The 19,699-nt window shown below is 48.6% G+C and overlaps 1 protein-coding gene across 2 annotated transcripts; it reads right to left on the reverse strand.

Annotated features, from left to right (window-relative positions):
- Positions 1 to 362: 362 nt before the first annotated feature.
- On the reverse strand, positions 363 to 9,589 carry LOC108097372 (delta-sarcoglycan). 2 transcript variants are annotated; one of them, XM_017199619.2, is made up of 6 exons: positions 9,269 to 9,589; positions 5,326 to 5,972; positions 5,136 to 5,256; positions 3,396 to 3,657; positions 2,108 to 2,231; positions 363 to 2,012 (listed from the first exon to the last, which is right to left on the reverse strand). In XM_017199619.2, exons 2-6 carry the CDS (start codon positions 5,899 to 5,901, stop codon positions 1,824 to 1,826), a joined length of 1,272 nt encoding a protein of 423 aa, XP_017055108.1. In that variant the 5' UTR covers positions 5,902 to 5,972; positions 9,269 to 9,589; the 3' UTR covers positions 363 to 1,823. The 2 variants fall into 2 exon arrangements, with proteins under 2 accessions (XP_017055108.1, XP_017055107.1); XM_017199618.2 differs by having other exon boundaries at positions 5,326 to 6,564.
- Positions 9,590 to 19,699: the final 10,110 nt, after the last annotated feature.

Below are 19,699 nucleotides of genomic sequence, written 5' to 3' on the forward strand. Positions count from 1 at the left end.
GGTAGTCCTTTAGTCCTGGAGTCCTGGAGTCCTGTCATCGTCACTCTGCGGAGTCGTCGGCGCTTAGACGCACCCACAAAAGCACTTCAAACGCTCGACGGTTCGATGGAAGTGGCGCTGGATGGCTAGAAGGCGTTAACCAACGAGCATTCGGCTTGAGTTCTCGTTTGAGCGCTTTGTCGTAAAAAGTGCGCACAATCCCGGCCGTCGAATTAAAAATCCGTATGTCCAACCAATTGCAGGGACAGGAGTTGTTGGTTTTTTTTCCCATCTCACGTTCTAATACATCTTCTTGAAAACCCATTCTCGAATCTGATTGCCAATAGATTTAGTTGTTCCAGTGGTTTGTTTTTGTTTGCTGTTTACGCATGTATTTCTCTTTAAGTATCTCTTTAAGTATTACAATATATGTGTTATAAAGACTTCGTACTTCCATCCCACCACACATTCTATATAAACACTAGGTTTCCTAATCGTGCTAAAAAAAATCAACAACAAATTAATCTTAACGCCCCTTTAAAAGCATTTCGTTATGTTTACATACATACAGATACATATACATTTATTTATTCGCATATATCTATATATCAGTGTTCTCGCACTTGACAAATTCAACGGCAATTTCATATTCAACTCTATTTGTATTCATATTCGTATTTATATCCATATTTACCCATATTTATTTATCCTTTACTCATATTTATATTCGTAATTGTTTATGCTTTATATTTGTATCTTGTATCTTGTATCTGTAATATTACACATGTATAGATATATAGGTATAAATAGCTCTTGCGATTCATTGGATGATATTTCATTGTCTTCGTATTGTGTTTAATGTCAGCGTGCTGCCTCGGATTTGGATATTCTGATCGTAGTTAGCAATTTCTATATATATTTTATTAGTCGTTGCGGGGTTATCTACATTAATACAGTCGATCGGGTTCGATTTAACCGATTTCATTTGTGTTGCGGTCGGTCGATGGTACGAAGCAGATATCGAGTTCTATGAAGTAGACAGTCTTATGTACAATATCTCTGGACTGCTCTGCGGAAATGGATCTGGTTTTTTGTAATTAAATCACTTAATGTTGAAACGATTTTGTGGTGTCAAAAAAAAAAGGGAAATATTTTAAATTAATAAATCACCAGCGTTCAAAAGAAAATTATTATTTTGATAATAATGGTTTTGCTATAAGGCGGCTGTGTTTTTTGCTAAGGTTTCTCAAATGAAAACTGATCTGCATTTCTGATCCTTCCTAATGGATTCCATCTTGATAGGCACACATTCACATTCACAGGGGAAGAGTACAGTTACACTGGGGGTCTACACCAATTTAGCTACAAGGATATCTTCGATTCGGTAGTATCTTATGTGTTTGGTATGGGTTTATATTCACTCCCTTGGGAGGTTACTCTGCTGATATTCGTATATGTCTATGATGGATATGCCTATGTCTCTGAATTGCCTTTGTTAAACTAGTACACAACATCCAAGTGTCTAAGAAGCTCTTGATTTTGTTCATCGAGTTCGGGTACAGTAGTTCCCTCGACAGTTTGTGGGTGCGAGAAGGACTTTGAATGCGGGATGTACGTAGTGTGTGTGTCCACTAAATGTGTAGGTATACCTCTCTATGTTACAGTTAGCGTATGGGGGGTAATTCAACATGTATGCGGTATGCGGTATATGTGGTGCATGCGGCTATAGTTGTGGCAACGAGCGATCGATCGCCCTACTGGAAATCCACACCGCCTGCGCTTGGTAAATCGCTGTTGGACTTGGACTTGGATGTGGACTGCTGCCACCGAGTGCCGCCGTGCGATCATCTGCAAACGGTCGAGTCGTCGCCGGCGCAAATGGAGTGCGGGGCCGCCAGGAAGAGCTTGCCGTTGGAGCAGGCGCACAGCTGGAAGACCCGGTGCATGTGGTCCCGACTCTGGGCGGTGCCCAGAATGGGCGGCTGCGCCGTCCGCAGGTTGGGCATCAGGATCTTCGAGGACTCCAGTCGCAGCTGCAGCGATAAGAGCATAACACGGAGAAGAACAGGTGATCCACTGATTCGGATCTGGATTCGGAATGGCTGCGGTGCTTTCAATTCATACTTACGCTCCCATCGAGGGCTCGGAACTTGACGTCTTCCAGGGCCACCACTTCAATGCCTCCTGCCCGGGACTGCAAATTGATGTCCTTGGCCGCCGTCATCTGCAGTTGGCGGGTGGGCGACTCGAGTCTGTAATTAAACCCAGGATGAAAGTGGTCGAATCACCAAAACGGGAGATGGGAGATCAACGGATGTCCAGAATGGCATCCTCCTGTTGCCCAGAACGCTATAACGTGTGCCTAATGAAACGGAAAGTCGCTCATTTGCCACTGGGCCGCATAAATGCTGCCTTGAAAACATTGCAATTTCAATTTGAATTGCCGATATGACTGGCGTTGACATCGCCGGCGCGCTCGTCAACCGAAATATGTATTTGCGTGTGTATCTGGCGCCAGACAATTTGTAATTTCCATGAGCCAACAGGCAGCTATCACCAAATTTGTCAATGAAAATGTTATTACAAGCCGCCGATCCTGTTAATGGTTCGTGTGCACCGCGTGTGTGGTGGACAGATGGACGATGGGTGGTGGCAGAACCCATGGATAGATGGACTTGTGTGGCATAATGCAGCCAGCCCACCAATCCCTATCCCTATCCCTCGATCCCAATCCCAATCCGAATCCCTGTCGTCAGGGGGGAGAATCCCCTCTCGGATTCCCGGCCGGCGTTAGCCAAAGAGGAAAAAAGGTCTGGCCCCTTTAGCGCTTTTTAATTCACTGCCAACGTTTGTATACATTCTGACAAATGTGTATAAATATTTTCAGTCCCCCCGTCCGCGTTCACTGAACTGAATACCACCGACACCTCCTCACTGCAGTTCAGTTCAGGTGCGGACGCACCACTGCACCACTGGGCCACAGGCCACCACCACTTGTCCCATTCGTCGTTGTTTTGTGGCCACTGTTCCGTTGGAGGGGGGAGTGTTGTTTTTGTTACCGCAAAAGGTGACGTTGACAGAGGCGCACGAACGCAACTGAGTGTTTGCTTTTAATTTTTTATTTCTCAGATTTCCCCAACCCAAGAACGACTAATATGCTGCCACAGCAGCGTGGGTTGCATGCCACGGCTGTTGGCTGTTGGAATGGATGCTGGATGCCCAGCTACGAATTCCTGGAAATTTATTACAGTCATTGAATTTCAACACCAGACTGCGAGTGGCTGCAGTAGATTGGCTTTCGATTTCATTTACTTTAATTGGCCATGGCTTTGGCACTGGCATGCACTGCGTTCCTTCCACGGCAGATCAGGGGACAGGTTGCAGGGAAAAGGGAATAGTGGACGGGACAGTCTTACCTCAATTCGCGACCTGGCTCCGCTCGGATGTGCGGCGTCTGCACGGACTCCCGGAAGACCGCTCCGCCCTCGCCATCGATTCGAAGGGAGTGCGCTCCGATTGTGACTTCATTGCGGTTCACGGAGAAGAGGCTCCGTCCGTTGGTGTCGTTGATGCGAAATCCCGCTGCCAGGCACTCGAACTTGTCGTGTCCCAGAAATAAATGATTCTCAATCATGCCATTCGGGTCACGTGTATTGATTGAAAAATTACGTGATGATTCTGTTGATGGTGGCGACGATGGGCCGTCGTCGATGGAGTCGTCGATGGAGCGCCGAGAAATGGAGAAACGGAGAAACATGAAGAGAAATGGAGACACGGAAACACAAAGATGCGACAAAAATGATATAGAAACTTGGCGGGAGATTGTTTGATCGGGGGGACGGGGCAAATTAATCCAAATGTTTGTATGACAAATGCGCGTAATTTTAGTCGTAATTGCAATATAAATAAGTAAACACACGCCTCCAAAAACAGACACACACACACATACACACCACACATACAGCGACGTGTGTGCATGCAAATGAAAGTGGGCACCTGGTTGCGATAGCACGTAACAAGGCGGCGGAAACGGAAATCAAATCTCGGCCCCTCCTCCCCCTCCGAGGAAGCCATCGCTCTCGGCTCTCAACTATCAACTATCAGCCATCGGGCATCTGGCATCTGGCATCGGGCATCGCTGTCACCCACAACCACCTCCTCACCCACCTGCCCCACCTGCCGCGAAAAGGATCTGGAATCTCCCCGGTGGAGCAACCATCCCCACTTCCGACGCGCGCGTCTGCGGTTGTTGCTTATCGCTGCGGGAAATGCTCTCCTGTTTGCGCCGCTGCCCCTTCCCCTTCCCCTTCCCCCGCTCCTTGATGGCATTTTCCTGTCGACACATGGACGAAGGTCCCCTGGAAATCGCATCAGTCTTCTTTGGCCGTGCCTTCATATGGTTTATCTGTAATTGTACATCTTGGCTTCTTGGCTTCTTGGCTGCTTGGCTGGTGGAGGAGCTGCTCTGCCCGATCTCATTTGCCGACGCTTAGCGTCTCCTGATTTCCTGCTCGCCTTCGTGGCCAACACGCCTGATATCTCCTGATTTATGTCTTGCCTGGCAATGGCGCACATTTGTCGTCTTCATCGGTCGCCCTGGGTCCTTCGTCCTTCCTCCATCGTCCATCGCATGTAGCTGGTAACTGGTAACTGGTAACTGGTAGCTGGTAACTGGTAACTGGTAGCTGTACACCTGGCCATGTAACGTGAGTGTTTGAGTACTTGAGCTCGGCGCACTTGCCCTCGAGCACTGGCCAACCAATGGGCCTGCCAAGGCTCCTCGGCGGCTGCACAAAAGGCGGCCAGCAGCGCAGTTCATTAAACATGCGTTCCCTGCGACGATGCGACGATGCGATGATGCCATTCAGCCCGTCATCGGAGCCATGACTTTGACACTTGTGCAGGGGAGAAGGTTCACCAGTGGCAGCAGGCCCCAAATGCTGAGCGATGGCTGCTTGACCAGGATCTGACCAACCGAGCAGCGAATGCGAAGAGTGGAAATTTATGAAATGAATATTAATAGGCGTCGGTGTCGCCGACAATAATGGAGGGGCAGCTGCTGTGTGTCCGCACCTAATCGCTCGATATCGCCAGAGGCGCCCCACGGAATCGCAATTCACACTCACACTAACACACACACACACTTGCACACTCACCTATGGAGATGGGCTGGCCGTGCCGCGAACGGATTGTCGATGTGCGCAGCATGTCCATAATTATCGCTTGTCCCGACAACTGAATGCCACCGGGTACGATTTTGAGCTGGCCCATGCCCTCCTGCAATCGTTAAGAGCGGATGGTCAATTGGATGGTTAGTGGGTAAGTGGAACCGCTGACTGCCATTACCGTGGAGAACTCCATCACTTTGAGGATCCAGAGGGTGAGCACCAGGTTCGTGATGATGAGCAGCATCAGGAGGAGGAGCAGCGTGTACAGGCACTTCTTCCGCCAGCCGATGAGGCCCAAGTACGTCTCGATGCCGCCGACGAGTCCGCCGTGGGCATTCTGGGCATTGGGCCGCTGGGCAGCAGCGGCTGCCGCATGGCGTCCGCTCCCTCGCGAGTGGGCGTGGCTGTGGCTGCGGCCGTGGCTCACCATGGCCTTGCCCGGCGTCGCCGTCACCGTTGTCGTAGTGGTGGCGCCACCAGCACCACTCCTGGCAGCTCCTCCTGCACCACCGTGGCTCCCGTTGCCACCCGTTGAGGCGGCGCTCGTGCCGCTGGTTGTCATCGGTCCGGTGGCTCGGTGGCTCGCCTTGTGGGGCCGCTTGGGCGTTGTGCCAACGGAGAGTCGCTGCTGCTGCCTGCCTTCGTCGGCGGAGCAGTTGGAGGTGGCAGTGGTGCCAGTGACTGGGGCCGTCGCTGGCAGGCGCCTCGAGGTTGGCCCGAAATCGGCGATCTCACTGCTGCCAGCAGCCAACATTGCACACCGGCTGCTCGGCAGCTAATGGCGGCATGAACTGTTCATCTCTGACGTGGCTTGAGTATTCTATTCTGTGAAAAGGGAAGAGGATTTAATTGCCGAGCTGTTCTATCAATCTTTTAAAGCCAAGAGGCAGACTAGTCTACGATGTGTGGCACAGATGTGCCGCCTGTCTGGAGTTGGGAGTGGTGACCCCGCGCACTGGTGACCCCGCACTGGTGACCCCGCACTGGTGACCATTAATCTGGCCAGCAAGGGCGAGTTTGTCTCCGCTTTATGTGGAGTCCTCGTTTGCCACGGTGGCACTTAAATATGCAGCAGTTGCTGCTGCCGCTGCTGCTGGAGTTGCAAGCTTGGCTCTGCTGGAACTCCGGTGGAAAGTGCGGAAAGTCCGACTGCAGAATGCAACTACAAATGCGCCAGTTGATGACTTTAGTGGCGTCAGCTGTTGGCGACTTCACACGTGCAGCTCTTCAATTATGCATGCCTGCAGCTACGTACATTTACGAACTGCAGGTGAGAGTGGGTGTGTTCAGGGAGTGTGTTCAGGAGTGTGGCAGGAGTGTGGCAGGAGTGTGGCAGGAGTGGCAGCCGAAGTGGCGGAGGGCGGCACATTTACATGCATGAGCTGCACGGGAGACTGGGTGTATTTATAAAACCATTCTGTCAAAAGAAATCATAATAAATAAAATAAAAAGTCATAAATGAATAAATTATAGACTTTTTGCTCGTGAGGCTCGTAAATAAATAAATAAGTAATTCTAGAGTTGCAAGTAAATTATTTTCCAGCCAATCTGCCGATGTCAAAGGCAATCAGTTGAATGTGGCTGTTTGGCTGTCGGCTGGTTGGCTGTCGGCTGTTTGGCTTTAAAGTGCAGTTGGTGGCGACACACATTTCAAATAGCGCCGATCGCGCTTCTTTGGAACCTATAATGCCTATAATTAGGACTCTCTGGCCAGTCCATCCGCCCGTAGATCTCTCATCTTGAGAATCATGTGGCTCATGAGCCATGAAAAACAGTCTGTGCGCGCCCAATAAAAATGTATAAATAAATGTATAGTTAATTCGGTTGCGCCAACTTATTTTTATTCATATTCGTTTTGAAAGTACATGGAGCACTCTTTGGCGAAGGCTGTTCAAAAATTGGAATACTGAATACTGAATAATGTAGTGAATAGTTTGCACATTGAGCAAATAGCCCGTAAATATATTTTACGATCTATTCTCTTCTGGTCACCGCATCTCGTGGCATCTCGTGGCTGTGCCCCATAAACACACACGCACCTGGCCAGTGGCCACACACTCTCGAGTGCCCCCCGCTCCCCGATCCGTGAATATATCCGATATTTGTTTATGTTTATTATTATTATGTTTATACAGTCTGCGTCGGCAATTACTTCATTTGTTTACGGCCCGTTTCAGTGCATTCTGAGTGGCGAGGGGCCATATAGTAGGCCATATAGTGGGTAGTCGAGGCGATTCAAATTAGGGATTTGTTGTGCAGATCACACCAAATCGAAAATCAAAACAGATAAGGTTTGCTCCGACTGAAATCCGTGGCAAATGGCGCTTGGCGGTGGAAAACCCAATGGAAATCCTTTGGAAAAAAGGTTTGCGGGGAGTTCGGTAAAGTCGGTAAAGTGAATTTAAATTAAATTGCGAACTACAAAGCGCACAGAGGAGTTACAAAAGGAAATGTTTGGGGTTTTTCCGACTCTAGCTGCATAAAAAAGGAAGTGCTGAAGCTGGAGCGGCCATAAAGGAATTAAATGTTTTCAATTGGAGTAATCAGCAAGGAGACCCAGATGCTAAGCAATTAACAGGGAGAACAGCATTTATTTTATTTTGGAGCAGGAAGAGCAGAGTGGAAAGGAAGGTCGAAAGCATGTAACAGATGTAGCAATTCGCAGACTGAATTTCCACTAGCCAGCAATCTGAATACTCGGCCAGATTCCAGATTCCAGATTCGCAGCCGGATGAGGGCCAAGGATCGTGCTCCGAGAATCGCTGAAGGTGATTTAGTGTCTGCCAACAGTCGGTGGACTACGGACTACGGACTACGGACTACGGAGTACGGCATTCAGCACGCGTCCTGATGACTGCTCTCGGATCGGGCGGGGACGAGGTGCAATATAAACTCCGCCTGGGACAGCATCACGTGCGGCACGTTACACTAAAGTTGCCCATACAGTTGCCGCTCACTTAATTTTGTTACTGCTACGGCTGCTGGCTCTTTATTGCGACTTCTGTCACAAGCATGCATGCAGATTCCCCCGCACATAGAGTATAGTAGATGGTTGATATTCATGGGGAAATTACTGGCCCCGCAGTGCGTACACAGGAAGTACAAAGTGTTGAAGTAGGATGTTGAAGAGTTCTATCGGTTCTTCACCTATAAAGTAGTGAGTAGTAGTGACTCAGCAGATCATGTGCAATATAAACGTATTGACTGGGCCAACTGGCACTCGGAAAGGGCAACTTATGTGAAGGCTGCTCGAAAGTCGAAAGTCCCTGGCGGCGGGCAATTTAAGGCGAAATGGGCTTATGCCGACGACGCAGCCACTGACGGCTTTTGCAACCGCAGTTGCACTCGCAGTCGCAGTTTCAGTCGCAGTTGCACGGATGAACTCGAATCCGGGAATGCCCGGGCTGGATGTGGATGGAGTCAGGTGCCACTCGTGCGACCCGCTCCTTCGGTTAGCTGAAATGAACTCGTAAATGGAAAGTATTGCATTGTCCTGCTATTAAGTTATCAACAAGGACGGACGCAGACATGGCTGCGAGACCCATATGCATATGTGGTTTGGGTTTGGGTTTGGGTCAGAAAAGGGTCGAGCAGCCTGTGCCACGGCACGTTCCCCGGGAAAGGACACCCTAATACCCTTGCTGAGTCGTTGTCCCAGTCGGAGTCGTGGTTTTGGGCATAATACACGAGTACTCCAACTCCGACTTTGGCCCGGCAGTTCCATATTTTGAAACAATTTCATGTTGTGTCTTGTGCGAAAGGTGGTTGTAGTTGCCACACTTAATGGCGCTCGTACGTTTGGGGCAGCAGCAGCAGAAGGAGCAGCAGGAGCAGCCGAGGCAGACAACACTTGTTGTCATTGTTGTATACGTAGTCGCATGTATATTGTTATGTCCTTGTTGCCGCCTGCAGGACATTTTTATTCCAATCATGCGTAACCCCCTTCCTTTCTTTCCCTTCTGCACTAATGCGACCCTTCCAGCTGTTCACCAGAATGTCTGGGATTGCTCATTTAGGACTTAGAACTACATAGCTTCCTTTGGTTCTTTTCCCTGATCGGACATGAAAAGCTATCAGATTGACAGAAACTTAGTGTTTAAACAAGATCATTTTGTACGTACTGTTGCACTTAAGTTATAAAGATATTGATCCAGAATATCTAGCAGATATTGATCTCTTGGCCCGATTACGACACACACTCAACTGAGAGTCCGATCGCGTCGACGCGCTGACCTTCACAATTTCCCAATCAGCGCAACCATGGAAAACTATCGCACAACTCAGAACCGCACAGCACGTAGCAAAGAGCAGAGACACACAGTAAAAAAAAAAAGAAAACAGCACTCGAAAAGAATTCTTTTGAACCGGGGGAAACTCTCGTCTGAGAAAAGTGTCTTTCTTTGAGGGAGCGCTGCCGATTGCGCGTTCGCGTACCGCTCTTGTCCACGTTGGCAGAACAACTGACGACGGGCCAGAATCAGAATCACTTGCCGGAATATCAGGCATTTCATTTCGCAGTTTCAGTTCAGTTCAGTTCATTTCGGTCGCTGCTGCTGCTGCCCCGTGGATGTGGCTATGGATTTTGCCTTCGCAAAAGCGGATTCGGGTTCGCAAAGCTTTCGCCGAACGCCGCTGCCGAGGCAGTTTCACTCAAACATCGGTTGGCTGTGGCCGGTGGCTCCCCACTCGGCCTGGAGTCGTCCTCGCTCGGCTCCACTCGAGTGGTTACCGAGTGGCACGGCCCTCCAAGTGGGCGGTTTGTTTACGTTTTTTGGGGAGAGCATGCAACACGTGGTCGGCTGGGGACACGTGTTGCTGCTCCTCTGCGGTTGAGTCAGTTCAACTGAACTAAGGCTGAGCTGTAAAAGATCCAGGACCTCAGAATAATTCCAGGAAATTAGGTCTTCATCCCTGCACCACAGCAGATCCTGGTTAAAGTTTTCACAGAGATTCCAAACAGTTCAGAGATCCATATGCCCAGAATAGAAAAGCAGCATGAAAATCGGTAGGCAGAGATCTTAAAATTGCCTTTAACTTTGGTTAGGATACTATTCCTTTTTTTGAAAAAATATTTTTTTTAATTCTTACTTTTACATTGTTTCTAATACATTACTTTTAAGCCTTTCAAGCACACATTTTTCTGATATCCTTATTTTCATAGAGGTAGTTGCCTTTTATGTTTTTGGGGTCGCTGATTTCAAATTTTATATCCATTTAAAAATTTTTTTTTTTTTTTTATTTTTTTTTAATACATTTTTTGTAAAATTACTATATTCTACTTCTTCTTTCTTAGATGCGTAATTCTAAGTTTCGAAAATTTGATGTCAAAATAGTAATCATATAGATAGGCTTCACTACTTCCGCCATATGGGATCAGCCATTTTTCAAAATCTGATTACAAATCCTTAATCAGCGACATTAAAAGCCTTTATATCTAAAATTTCATATAAATCCGCCAAAAACTTCTCAAGATAATAAATATTTTTTGCAAAAAGGACCTTTTTTTACGGTTTGTTTATTAATATTATCGAACTCATTAAAATCTTTCGATTAAAAAGTGAAAATACCGAGTGATCAACATGTTAATATAGTAAATTTCAATAAAAAATTATAAAAGTCAAGTCACAAAAACTTGAAAACTGAAAAGAATGATAGTTACCTAGATGGAATTTTCCTTTTTCCACCGTGCCGCAAAGGGTTAAAGCAAATTTTTTGGGGATTTTTGCCAAATACTAGGGTATTTTAATTCAGATCCCAAACCCCTTTTCATTGCCTCGCTTTGCCGGAAGCCATGCGTATTTATAAATTAAAAACGTGTTCATCTTTGGCCAAAGTTCATAATTCTGCGCCTTCATTAGCAGCGGCATTTGCCGCCTGCCACACACACCCACACACACACACACTCACACACACAGAGGCGTTTTGTCTTGTTTTTGCCTGCTGGCCCACATAAAGAGGACTCCCGCCGTTATGGGTCCAGGTCTCAGGTCCTTCTAATTGTCCTCGCCAGCAGCTGCTGCTCAATCCTTTCCTTTTGGGAAGGCAGTGGGAACGGGGTGGTTGGTTGGGTCAGGCAGAGGCGGACTTCGCCGGCAATTGCTCCCCCAAGGATCTGGCTCCGGGAGATCAAGTCGCCCTTGCCGCGCTGCACTCGCAGAAACAGGAGCCGCAGCTTGGCGCAACTTGGTGCTGGAAGTGCGAGCAAAAACCCCCTGCAACGCCTTTCCACTTCGGCTTGCCGTTGTGTATTGTTCGAAGCTGCGGCCACTTTTTACAGCTGCTGGAGAGTGTGTATGGGCGTGTGTGCCCCAAAGACCTTTGTGGTGCTGCCCCGCACACACACACACACACACACATACAAGCACACAATAGTGTATGCGTTTCAAGGAGGGATGTCCCGGGGTCCTGGTTAAAATTAAAGTTGCGACGCTCGGCCCAATACGTCCACATACCCCACACAAAGTCCTGCGGCACAAAGCACATACTCATACCCACAAACACACACACACCCACACACACAGAGAGAGAGAGAGGCGTTGCCGCACATGTTAATTGTGCTCCGGAAGGAGGACACGGGCTCCTAGCCTTGGCTGGCCGGAACAACTGTTCCGTCGTCCCCTCTTTATGCATTTATAATATCTTAGCTTGCTTTCAACTGGATTTGCCCCTTGAATTTGGCAGCAGCTCCAGCAGTTCGTGCTGGAAAAATAATGAGCCAAGGCTTTCGGCTTGTGTGTGAAAGTATAAAAGTGGTTGGTTCCTTAAGGGATCCCATTTGGATGCAGGCGGCACTCGGAGGCTCCCTACTCCTATGCCCCAAAAGTAATTAGTGTCCGGCCAGCGCGCTTTCACTTACCGACGACTCACGGCTCACCACGTACCAGCAGTGCGCTCCGAAAGATATAATGAGCAATCTGGCCAGTTGATTGGGCGGTTAGGAAAGCAATTCCGACACGAGGGCCGAGCCTCCATGTCAATGACAATTCATACAAACGAATGCGAATGCGGATGCCTGGCAAATAGTCGTGCCTCGTGACTCGTGCGTCGTGCGTCACTTGTGTGTCACTTGTGTCTGGGTTGGCGGAAGGAAGGAAGGGCTTGTCGGGTGTCGCATGTGGGATGTGGCATGTATTTACCTGGCCTATGCCGAATGGACTGGCCGGGACTGGACTGGCCGGATACACGATTTTGCGGCCGTCGTGGCTTGAAGTTGTGCAAACAATCATAAATAAAGCAAGCAATCAAACATGCTGTTGTACTCTGATTACCCTAATTTGTATGCCACAATTTGACACATGACAATTGACACTTAGTTACAATGGGTGCCGCCAGCAACAACAACAACAACAAGGCAACAACAGCAACAACAGCACTGGAAGCACTGCAGCCGCACAGCGCACATCGCACATATTTGGCAATCATTTATTTTAGAGCCAATTGAATTTTAAGTAGTCAAACATGCATATGACATAAGTACGCACACACACACACACACACAATCGCAGCCCTTTGCATGCGACAATGCAACCGGGTCTACCTACCATCCACATGTGGCAGAGTGTCTGTGTGTCTGTGTGTTGCTGGCTGGGCAAACATTCGCATCTCGATGCATGCACCCTGTCGATAAAAGGCTCCACAACTCCCTGCCCCCGCGAAAAACCCTCTCCCTCCTGCCCCAAAAACAGACTGATCGCCCGTTCAAAACATAGCCATAAATATGACAAGTTGAATTCATTGAATGGTTTCATTTCATTGTTCGCTGCGTTCGGTGGGAGGGAAAATTAATTGGCCAACTATTTGGCTTTAACAGCCATCAGCCAACCAGCCACTAAATGCGGCGTCGTCCCTCGTCCATCGTGCCGCCTGCGAAAGTGTCGTGCGAGTGTCATCGCAGATTAAAACCCAAAATTGATGGGGCAATGTTTTCAGTTTTATTATCATGGCCGCCGGACACGAAAGCAGGAGTCGCTCTTAACTCGATTTTCCCCAATTTTTTTTGGGAATTCACCTGGAGAGGAAGAGAGGCGAACCCAGAATAGATCTGAGGCAGAGGTCGGTGCACTCTGTTGGGCATTACACATCGACTAGTCACTCTCTGCCAGCGGGAACCATCCGAAGTTATTGTTTTCGCTTTCACAAAAGCGCATCGGTCGGTATCTGAATGTATAGTATCTGAATGTATAGTATCTGAATGTGCATCGTTGCGGGATCTGGGATCATGGCGTGGTCCCACCTTCCTTCCGGTTCCTGCTGTTGCTCTTCCTGCCGCACAGCCGGTACACGCCGAAGGGCACCAAAAATCAAACAGCTTACAATCCAGGGACAATCTGTATGGAATCATCGCGAAGTAGGAGTATCATCATCACATCATCACATTGCCATCTGCTGAAGGTGCGGCACTGGCACTGGTGGCACTCTTTTTCTACTGCTTCTGCCGAAGCGAGAGCCCATGAATAATTCCACTTCAATTGCACTTTGTGTATTTCATATTTGCAGGCAGTGCGTCACCGACAGACTCGGCAATTGGCTTCGATGCCGCTTGCTCTGCTCTCGGTCAGATGGATGGCTGACTGGCTGACTGGCTGACTGGCTGACTAACTGACTGGTTGACTGACTGACTGGTTGACTGAGATTCAGACAAAACATTTCGAGCCTGCGTTATTCTCTTATTAATTAATAACAGCTCACAGGCCACTCCCATTTGGCCGGAGCAGTTAATCTTTTCACTTGTGACCCGCTCATCACTTTGCTGCTCCTCTGATTTTCGCTTTTCCGAGCTTGTTGTGTTTGCGGGGCAACATGTATTCACAAGATAGTTTTTAAAGGAATCACAGGTCGATTGCAAATAACTGTGCATCAGAACTAACCACCTGCGATGCAGATATATAATATTATTATATGAATAGCAGGTATCCCCTAGTCGCATCGTCCCAGGAAAGAGCAGACTATCATGTTTTGGTTTGTTTATGCCATCTCTCTGCACTTAAATAAACTTTTGTGTCAAAATTTTATCAATTATTCAGTTAAAATGCATTGCAAATCCTGTTAAAACTCTGCTGCAGCAGCAGTGGCATCAACAATAACACAGCATCGACAACAATGGCAGCAATGGCACAAAAAAACCAAGGCGAAAGGGCTGAGCGGGCTGAGGGGGATGCACTGGGTTGGATTGGATTGGATGCCAGGCGGGAGGGGGGAGGGGGGAGGAGATGAAACCATGTCACTGGCCACATATGGCCATTTGTCAATTGAATGATGGGAATATGAATTTATGGCATTAAAATCTTTTGGTTTTTCGGCCGTTCGGGCCAAGTGAAAGCGAAAATGAAACGAAAAAGCGCAAAACCGGAAAACAAAGAGCGAATCGCCGGCCCGCTTCCCCCCCCTCCCCGCTTTCCCCTTCCTCCGCCCCCGCTCCGGCGTAAATAGTTGGTGTGAAAGCGAACAAAAGCTGACTAGGATCAGAAGGCCCGGCAAAAGCGGATTATCGGAAAAAACAAAATCCAGAAAAAAAAGAAAGGAAGGGGCTCAAACACACAGCACAATGCAAATAGCCGTCGATACTGCGAATGGGCATCGCTTCATTGTCGCATACAAGTCAACTGAGAGCACACACGATTGCCACTGCCACAGTGCCGCACTGCCACAGGATGTGGCATCCTGGTTGCCCCAGAAGCCGACGAGAAGGTGAACTGAACTGAGCTATCAGCCGTCAGCCGTCAGCCGTCAGCATTAGCCACATTGCATCATCAGCAGGCCAGTTTCATTCAACTGTCTCGCCTCGTCATCGCAGCTAGAAGATCATGAGTTGCCGGTTGATCAGCCATTTAATATGTGGTATTCTACACTGGAGACTCCAAGGTTTATTATGGAATCAATTAAAGAATGAAAGCTCCTGCCGAGTGAACTTGGCACCTCGAATCGGAAGGGCAGTCCAGGTTAACCCGGTGCAGTTTCCTCTTTGGAACTTGTATATCATTATATCATTGTGTTTATGTACACCTCCTTTCCTTTGCACCCGTGTGCGTGTGTGTGTGTGTGTGTGTGTGCCTGTGCGAAGGGGAAGGAGCACTTGTCTAAGCGATTTTTGATTACACTTCCGACGGAAATTATCATATATCCTTCTGCTTGAATAATTTTCATGGAAATGCGCGACAGAGCGTCGAGCGTCGAGCGTCGAGCACGGTAACAACCAACACGTAAACCTTACCATCAATACCTCGGCTGCTCTGCTACCCCTCATCCCCCACATCCCCTCGACCATTGGGGAAATCCCTCCGAACCATTCCCCCTTTAGAAAGAGTCACAAAATCCGACGAGGCCTCTGTTGCCCGGGGGAAGTGGGGGAAATTGGTTGCTGCAGCTCTGCAGATTTGCAGACTTGCACCTGGGCGCTGCGATTTATCGATGGATGACTGAGTAGTCACTTAACTGAATCAGAGAAACATTTCAAATTGGGATCGGCCTTCCATTTTGAAAGCGGCTATTAGCTGCGAAAGAGAACAGAAAAGCAAGTCAGTCCGAAACAAATGGGTGGTGGAAGGAAATCGGGAAAGTCGGAAAATCGGGTGGGAAGGCCGACGAAACCCGACACTAATTAAAGCCATTTGTTGTGCCAGTTTCATTCAATTAATTATTTCGACCATCAGCGCTGTCAATCTATTTATCTAGAAATCTGCCTGGCAGCATTCCGGACCAGGACTCAGGACCCAACTCACTCAAATACGGCCCTCCGCCTCGAGAGTTTGGAGTCCGCCACGAGCTGCACGACTCGACTGCCTTGTTTTGGCAGCAGAAAACGGTAGCATCTCTCGCTGAATCTCTCCGAGGAGCAGGAGGAGGAGCCTAAGGAGCAGGAGGAGGCCGAGAAAGTGCAGGAAGAGCAGGACGGCGTCCAAGAACATTGCCTTGTTCTGCGCTTCTTCGCAGTGAGTTTGGGTTTGCTTTTTGCATTGGCCGCAGCAGCAGCAGCAGCAGCAGCAGCAGCAGCAGCAGCAGCAGCAGCAGCAGCATTCGCTCGTCTCGTGTTCCAGTTAATCCTGCTCGCTGTCCATCAGCCGTCAGCCCGCTTCCACAGTTGCTGTTCGCAAATTGCCTTTTGTTGTTCAAAGTTGGCCGGATTGGGAGGTGTAGAAGAGTACTGACTTTGTTCCAATCCCTACTCAAATCGAGGAGAGTGTGGACAAACGCAGTCTGATTCGCCAGTTCCGCTTTAAGGATAACTTGTCACAATATACATATCCTATTGCAGGCATCATGTGAAAACTGACGAAATCTTCGGCTTGAACCACAACGGATGCTGCCACCTGGCGAGTCCTGGCAAGTCCTGGCTTCTGGCTGGCATCAATGTCGCTTCATCGCAAATACGGCTGGCTTCCTCAATGGGACACGCAAACACTGGGTGCCAGTGACCTTTTTATGCAAATATTTCCCGAAGGCAGTCGGGCCAAGCCAAGCACACAAGCGGTGGCTGTGGTGGCCCACAAAAACGTTGCCAGTTAGCTAACTGCCTGCCCGCCGTCCCACACGTTCGCCCTTATCTAAATCCTAATCTTTATCCCCCCAACGTCAATGGAATACCTGCCGAATCATGCACAAAGGGCCGCCACCGGACAGGCTTGGTCCTCCCCTCAAGGGACCCAAAATTAAAGCTCCACAGCCTCAACAGTTTTGCCTACGAGCCTTGCTTTAATGGTTACTTGATCGCAACCGCCGTGTGGATGGATGGATGGATGGATGGATGGATGGATGGATGGATGGATGGATGCCCCCTTATGAGGCAATGATCTAAGGCGAGGATGCAGTGGCAGTGGCTCGTGGCTCGTGGCTCGTGGCAGGACGCAGCGCCGTTGGACAAACGACAGGGGCGCTATTGCAATCTAGATTCGAGATGGGAATCGTAAAACCGGAAATAAAACAGGAAAATTAAAAACGTACAAAAGGTGCAAAACGGAGGGGGGCGGAGGGGGGCGGCGCGGCACGAAGGCAATGTGCGCAAACAGAGAGGAAAATGGCACACGGATACGGATAGACAGTCCGACTGTCGGCTCCTAAGAGCCGCATTCAGCACCCCCTTCCCCCTCCCCCTTTCCAACACCCACTCTATATTGGGGGACTGCGGCGCAGGCAGTTAGGCAAACACACAAAGGTAAAAAAATATACAACTCCGAGGGCAATATGTAAAATGAGAATTGCAAAGAGGATGATGGCCGTCCGAATCCCGAGTCCGCAGGGTTCGCAATTCCCACGAGGCCGTCGACTGCAGCAGCCACCTGTTCCGGCCCAGCCGGGTCTCATTAAAGCCCATAACCCCATGGAGCCCCGTTCGTGTTTATTGGAGGTGCCTCCTTGAGCGACAAGAAGTCAGGCGCCACTGCCACTGTATTCCGTATTCCGTATTCCGTATCCCGTGTCAACATTCAATCTGGATGCTGGAGAGGAGAGAGCACTCGAATCGAATCGAAGCCAGGCATTATTGAAATAGGTTAAAGTCGGCGGCGGAATTCGATTGAATCACACAACGTACGACTGCCACAGGAGTGGCGCAACCGAGGAACCCAGGAGGAGCCAGTCGGAGGCACGCAACGATGCCATAAACAGAACAGAACAGCAAGCAAAAGTCCAACAACATGGCATTGGCAATATCTGGGAGGCGAACGTGGCAGGACCAGCGCCAAAAATGGCACAATACTTGCAGGGACGTCAGGAGGCGAAAACAATTACTTAAAGCAATTCTTCCGAACCATTTGTACAAAATCCACAAATTAAGGCACTTGCTCCGCAGACAGCAAGTTCGTGGGGCTGGGTGCCATGACAGCTGTCGTATGTCGACTCCAAACACCCAAACAGCCAAACAGGGAAACACACCCAACTCCTGACTCCTGACTCCTGAACACCCCACTTCCCACTTCCAACTGCCTTTGTGCTTCGCTGGTCGTCTATCTGACATCCGACTGTTGGCTAAAAGCCGTTAAATCGCGGTGCAGGAGCCACAAAGCCAACGCCGAAAGTAAAATCAAAGTCAATAACGAACAAGAGACAAAGAATTGATGAAAATCAAAAAAAAAAAAATCAAAAAAAAAAATACAGCAATCAAATGCAATAAAACTCAGGAAACGGGAACCAAAACGAATTCGGGTAAAAATCGTTTGCTACAAAAGATTTAAATATAGGGTGATTCATTCAGTGGGGCAACAACAAGTGGCAAGTGGCAAGTGGCAAGTGGCGGCGATCGGACCAATTGAACACTCAAATGTCGGGCAGAAAGAGTAATTGCCAAGGAACGGAAACCAAATTTTGAATCAAAGTTATGCCGAAATCACTTGCACTTACACTAAACCAGAGAAGTTTATCGAATAGCGTTGGCCTGTAATTAAATTGCACAATGTTTTGTGCAGTTAAGATGTATAAAATCGGATGATTTTATACAATAGTCATGGATGTGTTTGCTTGGCTCTGTTTGCGTATGAGCTCAGTTAGGTAATTCTGGACGCGTTTCCACTCAATTACCTGCGGTGGATCTACTACAACTGAAAAGTTTCCCTCAGACGGAAAACTTTTCTGCGACTGACGCTGAAGTGCTGGCTGTATTGTCCAATGACGCCCCTTCACATTGATTCAAAACCAATTGTGCTCTTCCAGCCAGCGATCCGGGGGAGTCGTCAGAGGATGGCAGAGGATGTGGAGTCATCAGGCGAGTGAGGATGTGGATGTGGAAATGGAAATGGCCCACTAGGACAAGGAGGACAAGGAGGAGTGCAAGCCTTTGCTGGCACGACTTGCTCATTTATTTATGACAATTTATGCGTCGGCAGGGAGAAACATCGCGGCAAGACAAGAAAGGCGGCAAGAATCTTTATTCATTGATTATTTAACGACTTCTTAAGTGGTTTCTTAAGTACACAAAAAACTCACCGCTTATGTGCGATTAAGCCAAAGTAGCAAGTAGCAAGTAGAATTGAGCGTGTGTGTGTGTTTTCGTCTAGGCCAACTCAAAGTCGAAGTCAAAGTGAATTGATGAAGCTGGAGCTGGAGCAAACTTTTGCCGAGCCACTGCGACAGTGGGCCCTCGGACCACGAACCCCGAACCGCGGACCCCAAACCTTGGAGCCACGCATTTGCAAACTAAATCGCAGAGAGGGCCACAAATGAGCAAGTTAGTCAATGGCCTTCGCTTTTCCGACACGCATTTCCATGCGAAATTGCCGCAAGAGAAGTCGAGATAAAAAAAGAGGGAAAAGGTCAAAGCAACTAAGACAGGATAAACTGGTCTACTTAGGCTGCTCAAATAGCATACGACCGAAGTTTGCCGGTCGCCTCCTTTGGCCAGCGGAGCCATGACACCGCGATGACGAGGAACTTTCCGCACTCAAAGTCGAAGGAGCTTAGACTCGAGTTCTCGAGTTCGCGGAAGCGTGACCAGTGGCCACCTCCACTGGTGTCTTTATGTGGGACAAATCAACAAGCAGTTGACCGGGAATTCAAGATATTTTTTACTTAATATGGCAAACCAGATTTTCTGAATTTGAATACCTGGTTTCCCGATGTTGTTT

This window comes from Drosophila ficusphila, unplaced genomic scaffold, assembly GCF_018152265.1.
Source record: "Drosophila ficusphila isolate 14025-0441.05 unplaced genomic scaffold, ASM1815226v1 contig_198, whole genome shotgun sequence".
NCBI classification, from domain to species: Eukaryota; Metazoa; Arthropoda; class Insecta; order Diptera; family Drosophilidae; genus Drosophila; species Drosophila ficusphila.

What these genes read in the sequence shown, in the direction of transcription:
- LOC108097372 (XM_017199619.2), bottom strand. Translation starts at nt 5,901, where the DNA reads ATGTTGGCTGCTGGCAGCAGTGAGATCGCCGATTTCGGGCCAACCTCG. An exon ending in AAGTGATGGAGTTCTCCACG is followed by an intron (nt 5,257 to 5,325) that starts GTAATGGCAGTC and finishes TAACGATTGCAG; the next exon opens with GAGGGCATGGGCCAGCTCAA. An exon ending in TCCGAGCCCTCGATGGGAGC is followed by an intron (nt 2,013 to 2,107) that starts GTAAGTATGAAT and finishes TTATCGCTGCAG; the next exon opens with CTGCGACTGGAGTCCTCGAA.